Genomic DNA, 27,957 nt, shown 5'->3' on the forward strand with positions numbered 1-27,957 from the left:
TAAACTTGTGAAAGAAATTCAAATGGTTCACTGCATACATTTCCAATATGATCTGTACAAAAAAGGAAAAGATCAGGAAAAGGATTATGTCACTCATGTTTTTTACTTTGAGGAAAGAAAAGGTGGCATGAACAGGAAAAGCTGTGTTGAGATAAAAGGAAAACTGGTCTGTGATTTACAGTCTGTGATATATATATATATATTTTTTTTTTTTTTTACAAAGACATTTTGTAAAACAGTTGAGCTGGTGTGGATTTTCCTTCAATTCAGACCAACTGTAGGCAGAATATTGCTCAACTGGCCATCTACACATCCAGACAGAAGTGTTAGTCCTGCAAAAGTCCATCTTTAAACTATAATGTTTGCACAGAAAAACAAACAGGAGTCTTCACAAAACTTTAATTTGTCCATTTGGACCAAAGAACTAAAATAATGCTGAAACCAACACAGAGCTGTTAAAGAATCATCCTTGCGATGAACAGATGGGCTCGGTTTGGGTGAATATCCTGTAAGACTTAGCAGAAAGCACTCAGTGAGTTCAGATTCTTTTTTCTGTATTAGGGTGCCATCCAGAAAGGTATAGACTGCTGTTGTGGCTGTGTTTTAGCTCGAGGGGGTGGTGGAGGAGGGCAGCGATAACCCTGTGCCCAACCTGAGGTGGTGGTGGTTGTGGAGGTGGTAGGGGGAACTGCCCCAGGGTTACCTGGCCCTGATGTGGCTTTTGAGGTGGGATGGTCTTCGTCTTCATCAGAAGAGTCACCGGTGTATGCCACCAAACCTGTTTTCAGTCTTTTTACTGCAGGCTCTGAAAGAGCAAGAGGGCGACAAACAGAGGAAAAAAAACAAAAACAAAAAAACAGAGACAGGCAGCATATGTAGAGAAGAGAAAGAGAGAGAAAACATACACAAAAGCACCCAGTAGCAACACATTTTAGATACAAGTCAAAGGTAATTATTCCAAACACATTTTGGGAGAAACAAATAGTTAATAGATTTGATATAAATCAAAGTTTATGTCAGCCGGTTTGAGGAGGGGGGGCGACCATTTGAAAGCAGCCATTGGTTAGTGAGGAGCGACAGTGTCAGGGCCGTCCAATCGAGCGGCAAGATGGTGTCATGGGACGAGTCGTGCCCCACCCCCAACCGGTATCCACCATCACACCAGATACATGGAAGAGAAGAAAAACACAGAGAAAAAGAGAAAAAACACAAAAACAGGAGAGATTCTCATTAGTGAGGAAGAAAAACGAACTTCGGACAATCCAGACTGATGATGTCGTCACAACGCGACGGTGAGGTGGACTCAACATAATCACACTTCATTATAAAAAGGACTGAAAAATGCACAACAGCTGTCGAGTCATAGCTCCACCTCACTATCTTGAGATGCTCTAGTCACAGCAACAGAATCTTGGGAGTCCATCTGAGGCTTAACGTGGCTGAGTGTGCAAATGCTGCATTTATCTCTGCCACAACAACATGAGCGGCTTTATTATTAAATCTAAAAAACAAAACAAGAACAACCAAACCTGTTTTTGGGGTCAGCTGGGGGTTTATGTAACAGATATATCGCTTCAATGAACTGAAATTTAGACAGTCCAGTGGGCAGGGAGAGGATTTACATTTTCCTCTTTACAGCTCTACATTAAGACTGAATAAAATCAAGGCCAGGCTTATAAGAGGGTCACAGTCCATGATTTGGATTTGGGCAGGGATTTGTCAATCCACAGGATAACACCCTTACCCACGGGGCCTTGCAGTGCCTTTCTCTCTTCCATCTTGGGTCTCACTCCATTCACAGGCAATGGCGGTGGAGGCATTAGCTGCTTACTGGAGAACACAAAGAGAGAGTGTGAATGAACTCTGCTTACTGGCCCGTGCATGTTATTAACATGAATAACATCCTGTATAAAAAATCTGCATACCTGTCCCTCTCACTCGACAGGCTGGAGGAACTCTGTGGTTGGGATCCTGGATTCTCGGGACTGCCCACGGAGAAGCCTGCACCTAAATTAGTCATATGAATGGGTCCATGCTATGAGCAGAAAAACACACAGGCACGATTAGGAGACATCCTCAACTAAGCCCTGCCCTGACACTAAAACATAAAGCAAACTTGTTTACAACACCAAAGTGGAAAAAAAACAACAACAAAAAAAAAAAAAACTAGCTTACCACAAGCCTGTGATTATAATGATATTTTCCCATCCACTATGAAAGATACTTATAAAAGCTGGCCAAGCTATCTCAACCAAGGTACATGAGATATTTGAAGAGAGGAAAGATGAAATGTTAGGAGACAGAAATCAGAAAGGTATAAGGGCTTCCTTCACATGAAAGTGACTGATGGGGGGGGGGGGGGGGGGGGGGGGGGCACCTGAGAATGATGAGAGGCTGTAAATGTGAAACATTTATCACCTGGTATCCAAGCAAGCCACTGTCAGCCTCGTCTGGTACCTCCTCTGTGAAGCGTCTTTTCTGTGGTGGGTTGGCTGGGACAGCAGGAGGTGAAACTTTGGGTGGTGCTGCAGTAGAGGGTGGTAAACGTACAGGCGGAGGAAGTGCCTGCACAAAAGACGAAAACAACAGCAATATCTTGTTACTGATTTGCATCCATGCCAAGGGTTTCAGAATTCATAAAAGTAAAATTAAACAACTGATGATTTTTATACACAATCCAAAGATCAACAAGAAGACCACAGAGTCCTGAAAGACATGGAGTGGAGCCACGACCTCAATCTAAAGGAGTCAGTCTACAATTGCATAAAGAGATAGACAACAGGCTAAATCCACATCATGCGCGCCAAGATGCTGGAAAGAACATGCCTGCCAAGACACGGGTTAAGTGGACATAAGAAAAATGGGTCTGTTTTAAAGGCAAAGGGCTTCACACATTATTCACACTCTTTATTTATGGCATTATTTCTGAATGTATGGTTTAGTTTTAATGCCTAAAACCACTCTTTACATTTTTAAACATATTACAATTAAGAGTTCATTGAATCCTACCTGTGGCAGTGTCTCTGGAGCAGGAGTGGGTACTGGTACAAGTGAGGGTGTAGGAGCTACAGTGGCAACAGGAACAGGAAGAGGGGCAGGAGCAGGGGCTAGGGCCAGGGCTGGGCGGAGAGGGTACTGAGAGGGAACACCTGCAGTGACCACAGGAGGTACAGGAGGTGGGACAGTGTAAGGTGTAGGGACAGTCTGAGGCTGAGGTGGAGGTACAGGCATGGGGTAGCTTGGCTGATAACCAGCAGGGGTGTAGTAAGGAGGCTGAGGAGGCATCCCATTCACTACAGGAGGCTGTCCAAAGCCTGGAAGAGACACAAAAACAAAACAGATCAAGTGAGGCTCTCACAGTGACTTCTATAAACAGATACGTTAGACTGAGAATGTTACAGCTGCTAGTTAAAGAAAATGAGCAATGGCACAACAAGTGAGAAATCGAAACTATAGAAAAACTACCAGCTATTGAGTACCTTGTGGCGTTGGCATCATTTGATTAATAAAGTGAGAATACTCTGCATGGACCTAGAAAAGAGGAACATTTAACCATTAGCAAGATTATGTGCAAAGAACAAAATTTACTTTTAATGTATTCTTATAAAGACTTAAGTTCAACATAACCATTATAAAAGAAAAAAAAATTAAAACCTGCTATAAAAAAACTAGACCTCTTAGTTTTCAGTGCAAATAATGCTTTTGAACATGCACTGGTAACAGTATGAACCCCCTTTGGGCCTCTACCTATAAAAAAACAAACAAAAAAAAAAAAAAAAACAGCTGTGTTTGCAGAAATACTTGTGGTATGGCACACAGATAATCCTTCACTATCTACAGTTATGTAACTGATGTGCGCATCTGCAGAAGCAGAGATCAGTGATCCCTTAAACCACAAGGAAGTTCATGCATCTTTGCTTTGTTTAACACAGCGAATAAATGTCAAGAACAGCAATTTTAAAGAGTTAACACAGTTTTGAATCATCAGTGTCACTGATCTTGATAAATTAAGGCTTATCAGTCACAAGTATGCATCAATAATGTTTTCAGTTGGTAGACTGAAAAAAATAACCAACTGATCTGTCAGGACCACTAAATATTATTTATTAATGCTCAGGGACTGCCTAGTTTACACAGTTGCCTAACAAGCATATGATCTCCAGTTTTATTCCGTGAGGACACACAAATCCCTTTGAGATTGCATCAGGAAAGGTGTCTAATGTAAATATCTACCAAAACAAGCATGCGAGCTGTGGCAACCCCTTGAGCAGCTGAAAGAAGCATTTAATGCTCAAGGACTGTCTGTTGAAGCTGGAATGGGGAAACAGACACTTGGATAAAGCATCACTTCATAGTAACAAAAGACTACTCACTGTCTGAAGCAGGTTCTCACACAAAGTCTTTGCTGCTGCAAGTCCTTCAGGTTTAGAATGACTGGAGAAGAAAACAGATGCATTTAGTTCTAGTGAGCAAAAATACTTGATATTCGCTGAAAACTATTATTTGAAGTTCTCCACTAACCCACTGTTCTCAAATAACTGTACATGTGACCCACTTTACACTGGACTTCACTTTCTTGCTTTTCCAAAGGAATTTCACACAAAACCTTTTGACAGATTAACTAGTTTTTGACCTTTGGCACTTCTCATGTTTGTACAGTAGTCAGGGTTCGTACACCTTTTCCAGGATCAAATTCGAGCACCTTTTAAGCACTTCCAAGGTCAATTTTCAAGATTTTCCAGCACATTAAGGGGTCATTCACAATTATCAACATTTTCCAAAGTTTACTCTTTTTCAGACCCCCTCCCCAAAAGTGTACAAAGAAAATGTTGATATTTTTTCATGACATTTAATTTCTCCTGGTTTGGTGGTATTTTAATGTAATAGGAAGTATTAAAAACACATCCCGGTGTTGAAAAATTCTGGATATCTTGGTATTAAGTATACTCTTGCCTATCCATTAAAACATTGTATTGCACTGCATGTACGCAAAATGTACATGGTTTAGGGGAAGAATCCAAAAAGCTCTCTCAGAGATTTCAGCTGTCAGTTTCCACTGTGAGGAACATAGTGAGGAAATGGAAGACCACAGGCACAGTTCTAGTTTAGGCCCGAAGTGGCAGGCCAAGAAAAATCTCATATAGGCAGAGGCGAAGGATGGTGAGAACAGTCATAGTCAACCCACAGAGCAGCTCCAAAGACCTACAACATCATCTTGCTGCAGATGGTGTCACTGTGCATCGTTCATCTATTCAGCGCACTTTGCACAAGGAGAGGCTGTATGGGACAGTAATGCAGAAGAAGCCTTTTCTGCACACACACCACAAACAGAGTCGCTAAAGCATATTTGGACAAGCCAGCTTCATTTTGGAATAAGGTGCCGTGGACTCATGAAAGTAAACTGAGTTATTTGGACATAACAAGGGGCGGTATGCATGGTGGAAAAAGAACACAGCATTCCAAGACAAACACTTGGTACCCACAGTAAAATTTGGTGGTGGTTCCATCATGCTGTGGGGCCAGTGCAGGTACTGGGAATCTTGTTAAAGTTGAGGGTCGCATGGATTCCAGTCAATATCAGCAGATTCTTGAGAACAATGTTCAAGAATCAGTGACAGAGTTGAAGTTGTGCCGGGGCTGGATACTTCAACAAGACAATGACCCTAAACACTGCTCAAAATCTGAGGCATTCATGCAGAGGAACAAGTCCAACGTTCTGGAACGGCCATCTCAGTCCCAGACCTGAATACTGTTGAAAATCTGTGGTGTGATTTAAAGCGGGCTGTCCGTGCTGAGAAACCATCAAACCTGACTGAACTGGAAATGTTTTGGAGAGAAGAATGGTCCAAAATACCTTCTACCAGAATCCAGACTCTCATTGGAAGCTATAGGAAGCATTTAGAGGCTGTTATTTCTGCAAAAGGAGGATCTACTAAATATTGATGAAATTTTTCTGTTGGGGTGCCCAAAATTATGCACCTCCCTAATTTTGTTTAAATAATTATTGCACACTTTCTGTAAATCCTATAAACTTTATTTCACTTCTCAAATATCACTGTGTTCATCTGCTATATGATAGATTTAACTGAAACTGCTGATCCGAACAACCAATGATTTATAAAGGAAAATCATGACAATTATCAGGGGTGGCCAAACATTTGCATACCACTGTATCATCTGAATAGCAGGTCTTGTGCCAAAAAATTATTTCCAGTATTTTCCAAAAAAATGATTGCTGGTATTTATATAGTTGTAAATTACTTGCTGACGTATGGTCTGTCAAGCATATCTCGAATATTATCTCTCATGAATGATGTCAACTCATTTTGAGTCATAAATAACACTCCTGTCACATGGTAGAAGCTGCAATTTTTGGCAACACCAGCCGATAGTGTTGCCAACTTAGTTACTTTGTCACTTGGACTTTTCATAAAATCCATCATGGTTTTCTGCGGTTTCCTGCGTACAGCTTACATTTTTGATTCAGCTTTTTGGAACACTACTTCCCCTTCCTTGTTGAATTTATCTTCGGCGGTTTTGGCTGCTTTCCACACCTGCTGCGCCACACTCACAGCTTATTCCTGTCCAATATCGTTATTGAGTCTTTCTGTGAATCGATGATGGCCTATTTTAGAAAATTCAATGAAGCCTTTGAATTGATCCGCCAGCTCGGAGGCCATATCGCTGCCGACCACGCAATTACTGGTGTACAAGTGAACGAGAGCGCCTCCGTGGATGCGCTGAGTTCTACGCTGTTGAATTTACTCGCGAGGAATGACATTTGCGGGGATTATGTTTGTTTTTTTCTTGCGCCTAACTTTTGACTTAAAAGTATTCCATATTCCTCTGATCCATAATTGGAATTTGCAGTTTTCCAGTTAACACTCATTAAAACGGCCACTCTCTGTCTTCGGGGGGAGGGGCGTGGTCACAAACAGACTGACAGATCACATGCAGACGGGCAGGCCAGACCCATGCGGAGAAATTTTCATTTTAGACTTTACGACTCATTTTATTTCTCCGTTTCATAAGCGAACTGTTCAAACCAGATAGTTATATTTTTATTTACAAAAAAAAGCGGTTACAATTTCAAGCACTTCAAGCACTATACCAAAAGTCAAGCACTTTTCAAACCTTGAGAGGACAATATAAATTCAGTATTTTCAGGATTTCCAGCACCGTACGAACCCTGAGTAGTAGCTCATCTCACCATCTTATCATTCTAACACTTCTGGTTCTAAGCGTCTAATTTTGATGGTTTAATAGAGGCTGTCACCTGGTTTTTGGGTGCATTACCACCACCTTCTGGCCATTGTAGTGAATTGCATCTTAACCAGGCACTAGCACAAGTAGTAGTCGCATATACGTATACTTTTTTCTTAAGTAAAAACATTTCTGACTCTACTGCAAAAAAAAATTACAGAGTGTGGCAGTACTGTGAGTGTTACCTCACAACACTGCATTAGTAGGTGTCTCCTATAATGGGCAAAGACTGACACCCACCTGATGTAAATGTACATGGGTTCAAAGGCCTCTCGGCCAGAGGCAGGCTCTAAACAGCCAGATCCTTTTCCTCTGAGGAAGACTTTGGCCCCAGTCTCAGCCTGGATGTGCTGCAGGTAGGAACAGCCAGGGCCCTCGACACGCTCTTTGACCACAAACCCCGGGACAGCGTGGTCCAGGCCCACAAAGATCTTATCTTGAACAAAATGCATCTGAGGAATGAAAGGAAATATGAGAGCTTGCATATAACTGACTAAATGTCCATTTTGGAAAGTAGTTACACAGAAACATTTTTCAATTGATGAACGTGTGTCTTCTGTTTTCCAAGCAAAGATTGTGTTAAACTGACTACCACTGAAGTATGGAAATGATTCAAATTCATGAAATTGGCCATCAAATATCTTTTTCATTTAAATGATTGTAGTAGGGATGTTCCTGGCGACTAATTTCTTAGTCGACTAAACAAGGGAAAAAAAATTTGACTAACCGACGAAGAAACACTCAGATATCAAATTAAATTTTATGCCTGTTTAATGGACAATGTCAAAAACTGTCTAAACAAAGGCTCTGAAACCATTAATCGCATTCTTCGAGATGAATCGCACTTTAAATGCTGGCTAACTGTGCGACACCATGCATTATGAATGCTGGCATGTTATAAGCCAAACAACGAAGAATAAAAACAGAAAAAAAATCAACTGACTTCAAATATATGAAAACACATTACTGCAAACGATGTTCGGCATCACTGAATGAGAAAACATCAGATAACTAATAAACACGACTTAACAGTGGGGCGCATTGTGCCGCGCATTATGAACAATGCTGGTTGTTCTACAACTGACACACAAAACAGAACAACACAAACATCCCATTTTCTTCCACTTATCCAGGCTCAGGTTGCGCTGGGCCCAGACTTCCCTCTCCCCTAGCCGCCACCCTCCGCCAGCTTACCCTTGATTCAGATTTCAGCTGCTATGACGTAACCTACTTAAGTGGCTGATGTTGTTGCGGCATTTATCCTGTGCAGGTGCATTGTGTGTGTTAATTACACTTTGGTCGTGTACTGATGTTTTACATACAGTGTCGGCGGACAGAAACAAAATCGGCCCTTTTTTCCCCCTCCTGGGTCCTACTCCGGCTGTGGTCTTTTTTTGTTTGTTTTATATACGACGTAAATGCATTTGTCCCTCTAGTTTTTTCGCTTCTTTGTACAACCTGGAGGAATAGCCGGAAATGCAGGGAAGGTAGGCTGTTTCTCAGGAGGTGCGCTTAGGTTTCATTATGGACGATTAGTCGTCTAGTTAGTTCGTGCACATCCCTAGATTGTAGCTTTGTTAGTGTGCAACAGATTTTGAAGTCGTCCAACTCATAATGTATAAAAAATTTATTTACTATTATTTTGAAGACATCCAGGACTGCTAGTATCTATTATTAAATATGAGTCCCACCCAAACCTTCCTAAAAGCAGTGCTTGAAAATTAGATGAAAACACAGTATGACCTGCATCCATTCGAGAAGTGCCTACCCCTGACGAAAGGCGGCGTTTGGGTGGGTGACAGGTGGCAGTGAGGGGGGAGGCGGGTTGGGTGCTGCTGGTAAACTGTGACTGAAGCCCCAGTAGAGGAGAAAGTTGGAGAGGATGATGAAGCAGTAGGCCTTTACCACACCATTGGTGATGATCTCCTTGATTCTATTAACTGCTCCTGGAGAAGGGAGAAGAGAAACCATCAGCTGAATTAGGAGCTACATAAAGACAAATATTTACGACTGACTAGGTTAAGAGTACTTACTGTCAACGAGCGCTCTTGTCTGTCTTGGACATGTAGATACAGAGGTCGTCTCGCTGATTGGAATGAGAAGAAACAAGACTGAGTTCTTCTAAAAACGTCAAACACCAGGTCTACTAGTTTTTATGATCAGTTAGTGAAAATGAGACAGTCACCCCCGTCAGTGCTTGGCCTCTCCTCTCTCTGGCGTCATGTAACGGCCTCGGTTGACACTGCAGCACACCGCTCACTTACTGATCTGCGGACACACCATATTATCACTTACAAAACACATCAAGGAATAACATACAAGCTCATGGAAATATCCTCGTCCTTCTTGTTGCTGACCTCATCTTGCGTTTGCCCACGCGTCAGTAGATTTCGACAGTTGATTGGGACGTCATTGATCTCAACTTCAGCCACCACCAGGTCATCTTTGGCTTTTGCCGGTGCTGGAGGCTTTCCAACACCGAGGACCTGAGAGGAACAGCAACAAGGAACATGTGTCAGTTCAAGGGAGAGTTCATATTATTTATACTGAGAATTAAAAGTATAAATGGCGACATGACCGACAAAAAATATCCCATATATGCAAGCACCAGTATCTGCCTTTATGTAGGACCAGGTAATGATACATGATTGATTCGGCAGAGTTTTTAGCGCCAGATGTCGTTCCTGTTGCAACCCCAAAGTCACTGAGTCTCCTCCTGGCATTGAACCAGGCAGCTTTCACTTGTTAGGTGACTGTGTAAACCAGCACATTCTGGAGCCACTGTATATCTGAATTAATGACTTAAATAATTCTGATTTGATATTCAGTGCAATTACATGTGCAATGCAAAAACAAAATGCACTGGTTTTACTTTACTCTGTTCAGTTTGATCTCAGATTAGCTTCTCCCTCATTAAGAATAAAGTATATCTTATTTTATATTGGATACTGAAGTCTAAAAAGCAGGACTGGGAGAGAAAGATTGTTGAAATACAGTTAAACTGTAGAGCAAATGACAATAAGAAATAATATTCACCAGAACTGTGGGTTTAATAGAAGTTTGGTTATTATTGTTAGTAATTGAATGTCCTGTTATAAGGTTTTTTTGTTGTTGTCTATGAATTCAGTAATATCTGTATAGAAGATCTTGCATAGGTCTGTGTTGATCACATGCATGCATATGTATGAATGTATGGAGGAGCCCAGAAAGAATAGGTAAGGCTGATGGTAATTACACTGGGCTTCAGTCAAATTCACGAGTGAAAGTATGTGCATGGCAGCCACAAAGCTGCTTGAAATCTCCAAATAATAAAAAGGTGCTTCAGCGCTTTTGTTCATCTCCTTTAGTTCATCGGACAACCCTTTATGAAAGGAGAGAAGATAACACCATCCCACGAGTCCTCACGTTTATGAAAACAAATGATCACATGACTGAAACTGACATGGATCATGTAAATGGTTAAGTAACAGTGCCATCTTTTTTTAAACCATAACCTGCTGACATGTTTTGAACCTTCAGCAGCAGGCTGTTAAACCCACAGGTGAACACAGCACTGCTTGTGATAAAATAGGAAGTTGCTCAAATTGTGTGATGAACAAAAATTTATATATAAAATCTCTCTCTACATATATAATGATTATGAGCTACATGAAAATGAGCAGTGGGGTTTAATGTTTGTTGTTTTGGAGCCTATAGATTATCATTCATTAAGCTGATTCTGGTACAGAAAACCTAATAAAAAAGGCAAAAAGTACACTGATCGCTCTCTGAACATAGGAGCCAACAGGATGGCAACAATGCTAATATGACTAGTGTTTAGTTAAATGCACATTTGTTCTGTTTTATATGACCTGCAGAAAACAACATGGTAAGAACGTGTTGGCAAAGTATTTTGTAGTCCATCTTAAGAAATATTGTAGGTTAAACAATGTCAACAACATCCACCTGCACACGATTAAGCAGCCTTGTATAAGTGCATGTGAGTACCAAGCTTCCTTTTCCTAATTCAATAATTTATAAAATCTCCTCAAAATGATTAGGAAAAGGATTTTTTTTTTTGTTTGTGTGTTTGTTTGGACTGCATCCATGCTGCTCATTACCTTATCAGGCGGTCCAGGGTTGCCTATTTGTGAGGGTTTGAGTTTGCCTTTGGCCACTAGCATAGCATGAATCTTGGCAGCCACGGCAGCTGCAGCATCCACAGAGCCCCGGTGGGCGCAGCTTCAGCCTCCCCCATCCCACAGAGCCAGCCCGGGCCCAGGTGGTCCCATTTGCTGCGGCGGCTGAAGCACAGAGAAACAAAATTTAATCTAGTGAAATAAATCTGTAGACCCCCCACAAAAAATAAAATAAAAAATCCCTGCTTACGAATAAACACCCGACACTGTTTGTTGACGTTTTGGTAACTGAAACTGTGGGCTTGCGGCTTTTTCCTTGTACTAAATTGACCTAATGTGCTCAACAATCACGGGCACGCTGCTACCTGCATAAATTATTTAGAATATTTTGGATTTGCGTAGCTACAGGAAACAATCACAGCCATTGCCAGCAGCAGCCGACAACACGGCCATGATTATATAGGTGGCTAACATTGGCTAGCTAGCCGGCTATCTGAAAGCATGAAAGCGGCGGCTAAATATTACGAAAAAAAATACAAAAACAGTCTGGGTTGAAACGCTTACCCGCTGCTGTGAGTCCCACAGAATGACATCAATGTTCCGTCAAACGAAATTTTCCTCTTTAAAGTGAAACCCTCTGTAGACTTGTGCACCGCTCGCCAGTCAGTTGTTGTTAATGACTAGCCACTTCGTGCTACAAAAAAACAAAACAAAACAAACAACAAAAAAAACAACAAAACAACAAACAACAAAACAACTTCCCCTCCGTCCGTCCTTCCTTTCCCGCCTCCGGTTAATGCCGTTTGCGCGCAATGACGCCACAGAGGGCGTCAGATACCAGCACGTGTTCAAAAAAAGGGGGAAAAAAAAGGTTCAGGTGGGATGCTTCTTCCTCACCTGTCCTGCCACCCTTGGCCAGTGTCTCTTGAGGCGATATCACAGTTTCCAGTGGAGAGAAAAGCCTTGAACCGCCAGGTGAGTTTTAGCAGGTGTACTTGTGCTTAAACTACGTGAAGACCTCACAAATAGAAGGACACAGGTTGGTGCATTGATTTGTGTTGGTATTGCTGTTGTTTTGGACAACAAATTTGAAAAGTCAAACGCATTTAGTCAGATTATGTTTAAATGCACAGTAATTTGGCAGTTAAGATTTGACAGTAAGTCAAATAATAATTTTCTTCAGTAAATGCATGTGTGGCTAGATCAGTGTAAGCAACAAAAGAATTATGAAGAATTATGAGGAATGGTACCTAAACTTTATCAGCATTTTGACTTCAAATACAAACTAAAGACGATCAAATAGTGGATTTTGTGTGGTTTTCTAATTTTCTAATTTGGATTCATGTTGAATTATTTTGTTTAGGTTTGTTTTATTGATGCTCAGGTGTTTGAAGTTTTTCAAGTATCTGCTGAGTTTTTGGCCTTCCAAGTATTTCCATGTCTGTGCCTCCCTCTGTTTCCTCTGTCTTTCTGTGTGTGTGTGTGTGTGTGTGTGTGTGTGTGTGTGTGTGTGTGTGTGTGTGTGTGTGTGTGTGTGTGTGTGTTCTGGCCTCACCTATGTCCTATTGTGGAATTAGCCCCTTGCTTATAAACACTCTCCTGCCACTTCATTAGGTACACATGTTCAAATGCTTGTTAACACAAGTATCAAATTAGCCAATCACATGGCAGCAATTCAATCCCTTTAAGCCTGTAGACTTGATCAACACAACCTGCTGAAGTATTTCAGAATCTACTGATCTACTGGGATTTTCCCACACAACCATCTCTAGAGTTTTCTGATGTCTTGATTTCTGTTTCTGATGGTTGCATCCAGCAGGATCACACATATCACAAAGCTGAAATCATCTCAAACTGGTTTCTAGAACATGACAATGACTTCACTGTACTCAAATGTGCTCCATAGTCACCAGATCTTGATCCAATAGAGCATCTTTGGGGATGTGGTGGGAGGGGAGATTCACATCATAGAAGTGAAGCCGACAAATCTGCAGCATCAGTGTGATATGGACCAAAATATCTGAGGAATCAGTCTGTGCCGTGGAGAATTAGAGCAGTTCTGAAGGCAAAAGTGGGTCCAACCTGGTAATAGCCAGGTGTACCTAACTGAGAAGCTGGTGAGCATCATATCATCAGTTTGTGTTCCTGGATTTGCTGCCTTGCTTTTACATTACTTCCTGTATCCTCGTGTTTTTTCTAGCTCCTTGTGTTTTGGGATTTCTGTTTCTGTTACCATGGAAGCTATTAAAGCTCACCTCTTTTTAAGTTATTCAGCATCCATTGTCCTGCACTTGGGACCTCTCCAGCATATCCTGCTCCAAACAGGAACCAGTTCATCAGTTTAATGAGCTGCTGGCTTTAATTGCCTTTGAACTGTTTAGAAAGCTGAAGCCTCTTTTGTATTAAGACTTCAAATTAAATCTTTCTAAACTGAACCAAGCTGAAGGTTGTAGCTGTAGACCCCCAGTCTGCACTGTGAAGAAAGTCAGACCCGATCCTACATAGACTCCAGCTGGTCCTACAGGCTGAGCCAGGCCATAGCATTATACCTACTGGCTCTTAAGTTGTGCTGATGTACTGGTTTGCTGCCACTCTGGCAGGTACAGGTATTCAGTTACTGACCACCCAGGAGCTCAGAGACAGGGCCAGGAGGTGCAGATTTCTGTGGAAGGTGAGAACACCATGTGGGGGGGCAACATGAAATCACATATTGAACAACCAGTAGCCTTGCTTTGTATTTCTTTTGTTCTATGGTGCAGGTGCTAAAAATGGTCTGCTAAACTCTGCTTTCTTCAGTCTGTGCCGTGTTTTCATATGAGGAAATGACAGATTTTAAAGGCTCAGTATTAGTCTCTTGTTGTAGCTGTGATTTGTTTGCATTTATCTATTGTGACTGAAGTTATTTCATATTTTTAAGAGTAGAGGTAGTGGATCGTGTGGTAGTGGTCATTTTATAGTAATTAGCATGTTTGCAATAGTGCTTTTTAAGGTTTGTAGATTTTTGTTACTATATATTTAACTTGTTTGTATTTAACTGTAGAATATTTTTTTAATGCAAAGTTACGTATATATATGACACACTTCAAATCAAATCACTGCTTGAATTCATCATTAAGCAATCAAGTCAAACCTTAAATCTTGGAAAGCAATCATATTTCTTTACCAGGTGAACAGAGCTTGTTCTGTAGGGTTGGGCCATCAGGACAGGTGGTGTCCTTCCAGCTAGGGACTTGGTTACTGAGGTGGGTCAGTTACTGAGCCACCTGAGCTGGAAGTTCAGTCAGCGCAAAGACAGACGGGTGGAAGAATATATTGTGTAACATGGTGCAGACATCTTTAAGCTATTACTTGTGCATGGCATTGTGTCTGCATCCTGACGTTTGTACAGACATGACGGATGTTTGGTGTACAATGAGCAAATCTATGCTGAGCTTTCTTCAAGTACATGACTGTCCATTGTGATGGTCCATTATTGCCACTGGAGAAAAAAGATAAGTTTTATTAATGAGTTGTGCTTTGATTTTAGGTATACTCTCTTTATTTGTGCCTTTTCGTGTTCAATTTCTGGCACAAAGCTCTTTATATCTGAAAGTAAGTGTCTTCTTTCACTATGATCATCTACTGCCCCACTATACCCAGTATACTGTAAGATAAATAAGGATTATTTGATGAACTGTGATTCATTCAAAGCAATCCAAATCAATATACAGAGTAGGAAATGAGCGTATAGGTCTACTGTAATGCAGTTAAAATCCATGGACCTCTTTCTGAACAATTGATAATTTTCAACCCCTGAAAAAATGGACTGAGGCATCTTCTCCAAAGTGAGGCAACTAGGCCGAGGGTGGCCAGGTGTCCCACTTTATGAGGGATTGAACGCCAGTTTTATTCCTTGTCTCCCTGCCCCACATATTGAGAGAATGTCCCACTTTGGTTGGCTCTTAAGTCAGTGCATGTGAGTCTCACAAGAATCATGCAACTCAAAAAAGAGGATCATCTCATCAGTGAATCATCTGCCTCCATCTCACCCTGTCCTTAGCATCCTCCTCTGTCACACCAACCCTCCCCCTTTCCTCTTACTTTGTCTTCGGCCCACTATAGCACAGTTTCCACCGGCACTCTGTTGGCCAACAGCGCCGGAGGCGGTCATTGTTAACCTGGGACCCTGCTGATCCAGTATGGAAATCTCATTCTTGATGAGCCGAATGTTTGATTCTACGCTGGCTTGGGATCTGACCTAAGCGATAACTTTAATGCCTTCAGTCTAATTTCTTCTTTCACTTCACCTCCAGGTGGCACTCTAATACTAACAATGACAGACCAACCTTAGTTGCTCAGTTTTTCAAGCAGATAGTAATCCTGGTGCTATTTTTTTAACCTGTTGATCCAAATGAATTTACAATCAGTGCTTTAACTTCACAAGCTTGACCTTTAGATTTAATGCTGCTGAAAGCAAGTGACTCTAAAGGTAGTGTTTTGTAAATAAATGTGCAATAATGTGTAATAGCTGCCACTCTCATTATTGATTCATTAATTCTGCATTACTTAATGAATCAGTCTTTTGGTCTTAAAATTAAATTTTTCTTATGCCTTCCTGTTCTTAGTGCTATATCTTCTTGCCTTTTCTGACCAGATCCAAAACCTGAGAATGTGCCATTTCTGGCCACACAAGACTAATAAAAGCACTTTAAGTAGGTATCATTCGACTTAAATAGATTGCAGATGATTTTTCTCTTAAATAACTAATCAAAAATCAACTACTCATTTCATCTGCAAAGCAAACAGGTCATTCCAGTTTTTTTGTGTAATATATGTAGAAATGCAAAAAATCAGTTCCTTTAAGGTTCACACCGTCAGGAGGCCAGAGGTCAGCCGAGTCTTGACGCCTGACTTGACTGTTTACAGGCAGTATGCTGTGAGAGGAGAAGCCAGGCGAGCAAGAGACACAGGGAAAACAGAGGGAGCAGGAGCGAGAAGGGCAGCCATGTCATATTTACTGTCTTTCCTAGTAAGAGGCAAAGTGTGAACTGTAATGTGCATGTTGGTTGATTTAACCTCCGGCCTTCAACGGAAAGCAAGCCTGGGTCTCGCCTGATCCTGGTGGCTGACACCTAGATGCGAAATCAGGGGACGTGATGAGGAGGAGGGGCGCCTCACGGTGGGGTGCAGTGGGTTGAACAAAGAGATACTGTTAGTACCTAGGTTTCAGTTTGCTGTCAAACCAGCAATTACAAGCAATTTTTTTAATCTTGTGGTTGCGTGTATCATAAGTAGGTTATTGTAAACTTGAGTTTGATATCTGCTGGATTTCTTTTAAGTTGATAATGTGTCATAATACCAAAGCTTTTTGTTATAAATTAAAAATAAAGTATAATGATTAACATCATATGAGGTGAGACCATGCAGAGGAATGGAAAGTGTAGGCAAAGGAGAGTGTAAAGGGACGAAAAGCGATTAAGTAAAGGAAAACAGATGGGCAGATTGAATTTTAGAGGAGGTGGAGTGCAAAGGGAATCTTTCTTGTGTATGTCTGGAGAGAACGGGAGCCTCTTATACATCTCACAGCGTGAATTTGGCCCGGGCTGTGGCCTCGTCTCGTCTACACAGCGGGTTGCTTTCCTGAACGGGCTGCCCAGGGGAGGGGCACCTGCAGCAGCCTCAGACACTGGTGAAGAACAGAGCCTGATGGGAGGGGGTGAGGGGTGCTGAAATGGAAAGATGCTTGGTGATTCCAGGAAACTGACATGTGCTGGATTTATTACATCTTCAGGTAGAACAGAGCGATGCCCCCTGATGAAAATATGTCATGTTTCCCCTGTGGCCTTGAGAGGATGAACACCTTCTGCAGTCTCAGGATGAAATCAAAAGCTTCAGTTGCACAAGAGGACAAAAGTTATGACTGGAGCGAGTCAGCCACTGGTTGCAACTACCAACACAAAGTTTAAGGGTTGGCCAGCCTGCCAACTGACACAATATTTTCCATCTGTTTGGTTGGGTTGACCAAACACTGTGTATGTGAAGTTTATCAAACACTCAGTCATCCCTGCAGACCTGCGGGAGGACTTAATCATCTGATATATGGAGTTTTAGAATACACTGACACCCCAAATCTGCCTATCTGACTATGCAGAGTCAGGAAATTGAACGACAAGCCCTGTGTGCTTTAATATCCACACTCCCGAGGACTGTCTTTTTGGATAACTTTCATCTTTACACAAGCTACACCCTCCATCTTCTGTCATTTTGGTATGACCCAGGGGGTCCAAAAAGCACTAAGTCTCATATTAAGGCACCTTATTTCAAATGTATACTGAGCTGGCTCTTTGTCTGCAAGAAATACCATTTCAGTGGACCAATGTGGGTTTCGGGTCTCAGTTGTCTGTGAAGGGTGGATGGATATTGCATTAACTTCACAACAGAAGCACCCCCGTTGTGTGACCGCACAGGGCTCTGAATAATAACTGCAGTGGGAACGTTGTGCTCAGAAGTAGCCGGGCCAGGTAAATAAAAACACATGCTAGGCAGCATGAACTACAGGAGAGCCCTACAGCCTCAGAAATAATGGCATCACAGCGCAGAGAAACACACTCCCTTGACAAATGCTTTTGGTATGTGTCTCTTCAACCTGTTGCTGTTAATGCAGTAATGGGACACATGGCTTCAGAGCTTCTTGTGCAGTCCTGAGGTATTTTTGTGCCTCAGTTAATATTCTTGAACATATCTACTTCATGTGCAGATGAATAAACCCCAAATTTAAGTTTGAGTTTCATTTTAAATTGCATTTTAACATTAAATCTTCTTTCAGCTGCTCCCTTTAGGGGCACCACAGCAAATCATCTGATTATTAAATGGCAAGTAAAAAAAATGTCAGCCATAGTTGGGTGGTCTTAATGGTACTTCTGTGTGTTTCCAATGGACAAAGAAATACCTTTTCTTTTATAACTTGTGGTTTTTAACAAACAGCAGTGAAATTAAAAAAAAAACTTTTGGATCTAACCTCACCTTCTCTTTTTTTATGTGAATTAATTCATTGTGCATTTTCTAGCTTTATAGCTCCTGAAGTATTTTTCTAATATGTTGTCTCAGATTTTTACTGAGCATCAAATTGAAAATTTATTGAATTATTTCTATGAGGAGCTGTGTCCTCTTGAAGGGGGAAGTTAACCACCAACAGCACAGATGCAGGCATACTGTAAACTTTAGAATTAAAAGAGATGTATTAGTTACACTGAGCCAGTTAGGATTTCTGCGAGATCTGATTAATTAGTTTACAAAAGACTGTCCTGATATCTGATCTTGGGGCTTGTGTCTATATTTTGGTTAAATCTTCCTCAAGTCTTCCAGTGTTTTCTGAACCCACTGCTGTGCCTACAGACAGGAGATAAGTGGACAAAGATTGGAGATGGCATGTATCAATAGTCTCCTGCCAGACTTGAATCAGGTACCATATAATCACATAGTAACTTAAAACCCCTTGACATCACAGATAAGGCCTATCCAAAAAGCAGTGTTTCTGACTGGTACCACTCTGCCCCTTTTGTCCTATTATCCCATCCCCATCCTTACTACTCTCTGTCAAACAGTAATATTTGCTCATCTGCGTCAAAGAGCAGCAGGGTCTGCAACACAGTACAGAGCAGCCTTTGAATCAGGCAGACGGAGACAGACCCTTGTAAACGAGGAAGACCTTTGGGAGTCTCAGACATGCTGACACAGACACACAAACAAAAGTATGAACGCAAGTCGAGGACTTCTTGACACTGAGAGCTTTTGGAGTATTGAGCCTTTTCCTTAGCACTCTGCATGTTTTATACCTGAACTTTCCAGCCTCCTGCTGCCTTCACCTTTGTTATTTCTTTATTTTTTCCACATTTATAAAGGTCTTGATTAGCATCGTACTATTTTCTGTAGTGAAAAGATCCAGAGACACAGTGAATTACAGAAAGCGTACTCTTTATTCAAGACTATATATTATGCAATATATAAACATCAGTTACAGTAAACATCAGTTGAGAGCATGCAAAGCATCGTGTGGGTCATAATAAGTACATTTTCGAGCCCAGCATGCAGGTCAAGATCATAAAAAAATCTTTTTTTTCCTTCTTTTTTTTAAAGCTGTGTCAGGGTTCAGGAAAAAAACACAAAAGACAGTTGACCCACTAATACAGAATTCATTATGTCAAAAAACGTCAAAAAGAAAAATGTCCCAATGAGGTCCCGTGCAGACACAACAGGTTATTCAAAAACAAGAATTTCATACCTGATGCATGAGCAGAAGTTCATCAGGTTTTTACTGTGTGTGCATAATGCAGCATGTGGTATAAAGCCTGGTCTGCTAATTATTAATGCATTCTGTTACTAAATAACCCAATGTTTTTGTTGCAGGGTTAAACAACCCCACACGTTATCACTGTAGTATCCACAAGAGACATTGTATAAGTTTGCCAATGTTCCAGAAACATTTTAAAACCAAATCACAACTGCATTATATGATAAGAATATATTATCAAAAGTAACAGTGGAATATTTTGCAGTTATGGCTTGATTAGGTGACAGATCTTAAAGAGATTGTCATTTTGCACAGTAAAACTCAGACACTGTCATTTTACAAAGCATTTTTTTCAAAGTGCTGTCATTTGGTTAATGTTATTCTACTTCCTTAGTTTGCAGGCTAAGAGGAAGCGTATGATCTTTGGTGTCTATTATAGAACTTATGAAGCATTCATATACAGTACCTCTATGTGTGCATGTACTTGCACACACTCGCATTATTGTCTCTTACTTTAGTGGAATAGACTACTGCAGAGGGCTGCTCTTGCGGCAGAGCTGATTTGCTGATGTCAGCGGCTGCCGCTTACGTTTTTGTTTTCCAGTCAATAATGTGTAAAAGAATGGATTCACACAAGAGTTTCCATAGGTCAGACCTGTGAGGATACGATTGACTGTCACCTGTGTCCCCACTGGGACTGTTCGCAGCATGTCAGGCTTGTAGAGAGGCAGCAGCTGCCAGATCCAAAAGGGAAGAAAACAGGCCCAAAAGGCCAGGACAATCCCCAGGATGAGGAGCAGGACTTTTGGTTTGGGAGCACGAGGAGAGCAAGCATTGTTGTTGTCAGTGGCCCAGGCTGGCCGTGTCTGTGACACCCAGTAAAGGCGGCCCAGTGTGGCATAAAGTGCTCCAATGGCCAGCCCGGGACCGAGAATGCTAGTGCAGAAAAGTATACTCAGATAAGCCTTAGAGCTCTCCTCATCCCATGCTGGGACACACAGCTGGCCCTCTTGATCATCCCCATCTTCTAGGTGCAGTGTGATCATCATGGGCAGGCTGAGAGCCACTGCCAACCCCCAGGCTAGGCCTACACGTAACAGGCCAGAGGAGTTGGAGGATGAGGTGTGTAGAGGATCGGCCACAGCCCTGTAGCGGTCCAAACTCATGGCGGTGAGAGTAAAGATGGAGGCATGCATGGTGAGGAGGTCCAGGCTCAGCAGGAGGCGGCATCCCATCTCGCCAAAGGCCCAGCCAGATGCCAGGCTGTCGTACACAATGAATGGTGTGGTGAAAAGATACAGCAGGTCAGCGAGAGCAAGACTCAGCACCTGGAGGTGAAGAGAGGAGGTGGAAGAAGAAGAGATGGAGGGGGAGGAAGGGGAAGTGGAGCTGGCAAGGCATGATGGTACGGGTAGTCTTGTCAGGCAGCAGGCTGGTCCTGCTCCACATCTTCTCCTACTTCTCCTGCGCCTCAGAAGGAGGACCAAAGTGTAAAGGTTTCCCGTGATGCCCAGCAAGGAGAGGAGAGAGAGGAAGGAGCAGAAGAGAACTGTGGATGCCAAGCTGGGTGATGGAGAGATGGAAGGAGAGGAGGAAGGCACAGAGAAATTGGGGATAATAGGGAAGGTGTATGGAGAGGGTGGTGGCAAAGAACCCGAAAAGTCCATGATGTTAGTGAAAATCAGTGAAATGTCAGCAAATGCTGAGTGAAGTTCCAACAGAGGCAGAGGGGGGATAGACGGGGTGGGGAAAAGGTAGACACAGGTGGAGAAGAGAGAAAAACAATATATTAGTTTATATATATATATATATCACTAGTTTCCTCTTATTTGTGTTCTCTGGTTTTAGATTTTATTTGCTCTACACATGGGTTAAGAAAAACAAAGTTTGGGTTTAGATTTCTGATGGTGCCGCAGTGTGATTTATGCATATTTAAATCATGACATGACAAAGTAAATAAAGTCATATAAACATGTATAAATGAAAATGTCAGCTAAACCAGAATGGTTTATTTCTGCAGAAACCCTCTCTGCTTGGCACTGATTTTATAGTTTTATAGGTTCACACTGGGTTGAGTGGGACTGTTGTGGTTTTAGTAAAATAATTGGATTTTCAGAGCAAGAGGGCTCCAAATGAAGACAATAAATCTTGGCTGAAACCTCCCGTTCCTTCTCAAGGTCAGGAGTTGGTCAATAATTTAGAGATGAGTTGGTTCAGTAAACTCAGCTCTAAATTATTGCATTTTTTCCCCCCCATGCATTGCGAATGTGGAATATGTCCTAATTTTATTTTCGAGGATATAATAACATTCCTGACAGTAGTTTTGTCAGACAAACCAAAACAAGTTTATCTGACTGGCGATTATCTGGAGAAATGTAATGCGCACCGACATCAAAGCAGACGCTGGGAGCCTGACAAAAACGGGCTGCGTGAACCTCGGTGACCCGTGCGACACCAGGGTTAAGAGCTACCATTGAACTCTGGTGGAGCGACTAAACCCCTGCGGTGCTGCGTGACTCCACAGGTTACTGGCTCCCTTTAAATAACAGCGATATTAATGACAGGGCCTCCCATGTTGGAAATTTTCCACAATTTTAGATCTTTTAAGATCAATTCCTTTTGGAAGCCGCAACATTTGTAATTGTGCAAAGTTGCGCAAGGTATTTTTTCAGTATGCCAGTAACCCAAAAGCAAAACATTTCAGTGAGAATTTCACATGGATTTGATGTGTTTGAAGATTGCACTGTTACCACTAAACAGCATTTAATGTATGGTGTTTAAAACATTTAACCAAACTTTTAGAAGATGAAATTTGTTGAAGAAACGTCATTTAGCGAGTCTTTTAAAAAAAAAAAAAAATTCTACTGTAAGTCTAAAGGTTTATAGTATTGCATAAAAAGTCTTTAAAATGCTTTTGAAAGCAGTCAAGCTGTGATCAATGTTTAATCCACACAGTATTTATCTCTATTTATGTATTAATCAGGAAATTATTGATGTTTATTTGTTGATTTAGTTCTAAACTTACTTCAGTTTAGATCAGTTTAGTCCCAGACGCTGACAAATAATATTCCTTTACTTGGTGAAAAAACGCAGTTCCCATTTTGAAAACTCCCTCTTCTCATATGTGGTCTTGAAATCCCCGCTGACTTCTTCAGCTATAAATGTACATTTTCTTCAGCATGGATGGATCATTAAATGGAGTTATATGGCGATAATCTTCATCCAAAGCCTGTGATCTGATCTCTGCTGTGTGTCCTCAGCTCCGTCACTGATGTGTCTGAGTCAACCAGAAGAGTGTGTGTGAGTGGAAAAGGGGGTGGGATGGGATGCTAAATGAAGGGGGTTTACCCTATATACTGAATATTAATACTGAATTGTCCTGGTCCAGGGACCCCCCCCATAGATTGAATTAAAACTTATTTTCCTCTCATTAGAAGTATAACAACCACAGAATATAGAGCAGTAATTTTCCCAATCACAGATTTGACTTAATAATTCAATCAGTAGTGAGAGTTCATAGTGAAAGGGAAGCTATTTGAACTCCTTATTTAGCCTGTGGTAGAAATCAATTTGAAAACTTTGATAGCTTCTTTCTAAGACACATTAATTTTAGGTTAATAACAGTTTTCCTCTTTCAAATGCTTTGAATTATGACTGAAAATGTATCCTGTGTAAGCCAACACGCAGCGGTGCTGAGTAAGGATGTAAGAATTTAAAACAAAGATAAAGTTATTATTAGTGCCTGTTTTAGAGTCTTATAGTTTATAGCTGCATTTAGGGGGGGTTTACCATAAGTATGATGACTCTCTAATGGTTTCAGTACCTTTAAACCAAGCATAAATCTCAGAGTGGACTCAGTGAAATGTCTTTCCATCAGAGTTAAGAGACTGACCATAAATGGTATCCTAACATCATATTTTGGCAAATAATCACGTGCTGTATAATTCAAGCTTTGAATGCCTCCATTTTATTGCAAAAGACCCATGAAACATGAATATTTTATATCATAAAGAAACAGGTTACGCTATCTTGAGGAGTAGCATTGTTGATTTACTTTAATAAGGCAGTCTAAATGGTATTCCTATTTTTACTGACCAACATTTTTTCTGTTTTTTTTTTTTTTTTTTAAACTCTCAGTAAAACGTGTGACAGTGGTGTGGTGTCAGTGGTATACAAATCAAAATGGTCTTCAGTGAGGCTCTCTTTGTGAATAGATCTTCTCTTCTCCTTCATACCTGGAAAATGTTTTAATACATAAAAAACAGACCCTTAAAATTGAGTTAAAATTCTCTGTGGGAATTACAGAGAGAGAGACTGACAGACCAGGGGTATTAGTTGTCATTTCATGACACACTGCAATAACTAATGCACTTCAACTTAGACCCAAAGTCAATACCACAGCAGGTCGTGTTCCAGCATGCAGCGTCTCACACCCCCACGGGGGATTTATATGATGATTTGGTGTTTAAATTATAGAGGAAATTAATTACCCAGTATACTCGCCTGTATCAACATTTTTCCATGTCAGAGCAAAGCTGAACTGGTAGAGGCTCTGACAACATTGCTGAATAAACGGGTCTTTCAGAAGTTATCAAAAGCAACTTACAGTTGCCTGTTATCCACGGAGTTGTTTTTGGCTCAGCAGTTGTCGAACCCACAGCTGTGGTTTGCCAGCTTCTAGGGGTTAAGCAACTTGGAAATGATTTAGTTGTGACTAGCCAGTAAAGTGTGTAGGCTGTATGCCTCGTGCTGGTGGCGGGGAGTCCATGTTGGCTGTTTCATACATGTGAGGGCATACATAAGATAGACAGAGACAGGCAGTAAAGACGAAAGGGGGATGGTTGGGGGGGCATACCTATCCCGACGGGGTGTGAGGAATTTGAACAAATACCTGGCACAGGCATGCCAAAATGGGGGGGCATGGAGGCATGTGAACACCAGGCTTCTTCATACAAGGAGATGGACAGGTATAAAGGCGTGCAGGATGGAAATAAGTGCCAAGGTGGCAAGAAAGTTTTATTAAAGGGATATCAGGTGGCCTGCTCATATCAGATGTGCACAGCAATGCCAGATGAATATGAACGATGAAACCAGGCATTTGGGTGCAGATGTTACTCATATTTAACATGGAAAGCAGGGAAAAGCAGACTGAGAGAGTCTCAGTACTGCGCTGTTTATTTGTCTTTGTCAAAATACATCAATCAGTCTGTGCAGACACATTATACACTTTCTAATTAAATTTACCTGAGCTATGGGCTTTTTTCCTATACTTTGACCTAGAGATCCATTATTTAGTCTCCTTTAATATTTGGTATACAGATATGGAAGGTGTGAAGTTAAGAGATGATTTGCTTTTGTATGCTGTTACCGCAAATGAGGCAATCAAGTCATTATAGCTGCAAACAAAGGACAGAGCTATATTTATTATTATACTTATATTTTGTGAATGATAATTACTTTTATTTTCCACATCTAACTCTATAACTATGTTACAGTATTTATTTGCTTTTTTGCCAGTTATTATATATATAAAATTGCTTGTCTAACTGATAGCATTTGGTAAGCTGTAATGGGAATCTTTTGACGAAAACAATAAGACACTGGTAAAAATTGCTGCAAATTATTTATGTACTGATAAATTAATGTATTAAATGATTTAGCTCAATGTGATAACAGCATCTTAATAAATTAAGTAATTTAATAACTGTCTCGTTAATGGAAATAGAAACTTCAGGGCAGACAGACTGACAGTGAATGGATAAAATATGGGAGTCTATCCACTGCGCTAACCTGACATAGTTCATTATACTAATTGTGTGGCTGTCGCATAGAAACATTCACTACCACCTATAATACTCCCGGGTTTCTGCAGGACTGAGATATCATTAGAGCTAACTGTCCCTGGGGTGTTGCTGTCTAGAGGGGTTTCATTGGGGTTTTAAAACAAAAGGAAGCTTGATTTATTTTTTTATTATTCTGTATATCTTTATCTTTACAGGACACCCAAATGAAGGGGCTGTAACACTATCCAATCAGTCCCTAGTCACAAAATGACAAATACCCTACAGCGCCCTAACATTTTCTTGGCTGTCCTTGCTTTCCTCACTCATTTCATTAATTAGGCGGACCATTTCTGAGCAAACTGACTAAGAAATTGCCTGCCGGTGGACAGTCCTCATCTTGTAGCCTTGATTAAATGGGCGGACATTTGCATGTATGACAAATAGTTGTTGGACTGGGCTGATTCACAACTTGTGATGAGTTATTGATCCCCAGTGTGCACCCCCAGCCCCCTGCCTGTTTCTTCTGTTCCCTCAATACGAAACCCAGGGGTGGCTGTGAGCTCGGATAAGCCTGCTTTTTAACACATAATTTCCTACTTGTGAATTTTTAATAAATAAATACATGTACATAGATGTTCTAGTTTATGCAAGGCTTTATAAATTAAAAGAAATACCAGAAATGGACAGAACACACAACCCAGTATGATAAAACAAACATGATAAGCTTTACTTCAACACAACCACTTGGGAAACAACATTATTATTGAGGAACTGCAGACTTTAGCAGACAAATGTGTTTTTGTATCTTTGAAGGAGAACCCTGTGATTGTGCTCAGTGGTCAAAAGAATTATTTGAATGTAGAAAATGTTCTTGAACCTGTGGATCCACTTTGCACTCACACAGAAATGGAAGTCCATCCATCCATCCATCCATTCGCACATCCTGTTAAGGGTCGCGGGGGGGCTGGAGCCTATCCCAGCTGTCATAGGGCGAGAGGCAGGGTACACCCTGAACAGGTCGCCAGCCTGTTGCAGGGCCAACACGGAGTGACAGACAACCTTTCACACTCACGCACTCAGTCACACCTATGGTATGGGCAATTTAGATTAGCCAATTAACCTAACCCCAGTAAGTGCATGTCTTTGGAATGTGGGAGGAAACCGGAGTACCCGGAGGAAACGCAAGCATGGGGAGAACATGCAAACTCCACACAGAGAGAGGGAGAGGCCTGGGCCAAGGTGGAATCAAACCCAGGCCTTCCAGATGTTATTCTAACTGTGAGGCAGCAGTGCTAACCACTGCACCACCGTGCTGCCCACCACTGCACCACCGTGCTGCCCACCCCAGAAATCAGGTCAAGTAATATAATGTTTTGATTATCTCCCAAAGATTTTTTTGTTATTATATAAATATATTGTTTTAAATAAGAAACACAATGTGTGTTTTAAAACAAATGAATTTAAACTAGATACATTTATGTAAACTATATAAACATCAAAAATTTCACTTTTTATGTTCTTACATTTATTTTTAGTCATATTAATTAAGAAGAATTAAACAATTCTTGATTGTTTAAATGATATAGAGCTGAAATTAACTGTTGATGGGCAGAAATGCTTTTGTAAAACTTGAAACCTTTTTATATTAAAAGGGAAAAATTGCAATAAATCACTTTTTCCATGCATTTTTTTTAAAATAGTTTTTATGATGACAAGCTGAATATCTTTTGGTTTTAGAGTGCAGAAGATCTGTCTTCCGTGTCAGCTGCTGAATTAAGTCTGCAGAGGGCAGACACCACACATTGAACAAGTATGTGCCTACTCCTTGAGTCACAGAGCATTAGATTTGGACCTTGTGCGACCATGACAAAATCTGGAACTTGTTACACAACACTGAGCCGGAGTTTGCTGCTCCATCTGCAGAAATCAGATCAGCCTTTCACAGGCCCATGTGGAACGTTATCGTAGCAGCCAGCCGGGAACTGGACTGTTGCTTAGCAAGCAGGATTGTTTAACAATGTCATCACATGAGATGCTGTACATGTTAAAATAAATAAATGAAGTAAACTCTTTTTTTCCAATTGAAAACCCTCCATAACAGTCCACATGTTACAAACAGTAACCCTTTAAAAGCGTTTCTATGAAACTACATGTGTAAATAGGGATAATGTCCCTCTGTCTACCTTCTTTCAAGTCAGAAAACACCTAAGGTGTGAAGTTCTCCTTTAGCATCTGTACAGCTCTTGATTTGTAATCCTTCTCTGTAATTAGACTCCCAGAAACCAGGTGTGCGTTGCAACTGGTCAGTTTGCTGCCCTGCAGTCGGATTAGCTAATCATCAGTTTAGGGTGTAAAACTTTCAAGTACTTTAAACTGCAGGCTTGCTGATGGAAGCAAAAATTGTTTTAATCTGCCCACTGGTGGCTTAGATTCAGTACTGCAGCCCTATGTATTCATCCAATAATAATAACAGTCTAATTATGCAACGATTCAGTGAGGACAAACCAGTGTCTGCCAACACAGT

The 27,957-nt window shown here is 41.1% G+C and overlaps 2 protein-coding genes across 2 annotated transcripts; both read right to left on the minus strand.

The window, feature by feature from the left end:
* Positions 1 to 557: 557 nt before the first annotated feature.
* On the minus strand, positions 558 to 11,426 carry khdc4 (KH domain containing 4, pre-mRNA splicing factor). The gene is made up of 12 exons (XM_030749290.1): positions 11,364 to 11,426; positions 9,621 to 9,749; positions 9,528 to 9,531; positions 9,039 to 9,209; positions 7,504 to 7,699; positions 4,374 to 4,434; positions 3,480 to 3,531; positions 3,010 to 3,314; positions 2,419 to 2,565; positions 1,926 to 2,035; positions 1,745 to 1,830; positions 558 to 805 (listed from the first exon to the last, which is right to left on the minus strand). Exons 1-12 carry the CDS (start codon positions 11,424 to 11,426, stop codon positions 558 to 560), a joined length of 1,572 nt encoding a protein of 523 aa, XP_030605150.1.
* An 8,589-nt stretch (positions 11,427 to 20,015) lies between these two features.
* uts2r3 (urotensin-2 receptor 3) lies at positions 20,016 to 22,895 on the minus strand. Its single transcript, XM_030750605.1, has 2 exons — positions 22,676 to 22,895; positions 20,016 to 21,352 (listed from the first exon to the last, which is right to left on the minus strand). The coding sequence occupies exon 2, from the start codon at positions 21,315 to 21,317 to the stop codon at positions 20,178 to 20,180; it is 1,140 nt and encodes a 379-aa protein (XP_030606465.1). The 5' UTR covers positions 21,318 to 21,352; positions 22,676 to 22,895; the 3' UTR covers positions 20,016 to 20,177.
* Between the last annotated feature and the right edge of the window lie 5,062 nt (positions 22,896 to 27,957).

The sequence above is a fragment of the Archocentrus centrarchus genome, chromosome 16 (genome assembly GCF_007364275.1).
Source record: "Archocentrus centrarchus isolate MPI-CPG fArcCen1 chromosome 16, fArcCen1, whole genome shotgun sequence".
NCBI classification, from domain to species: Eukaryota; Metazoa; Chordata; class Actinopteri; order Cichliformes; family Cichlidae; genus Archocentrus; species Archocentrus centrarchus.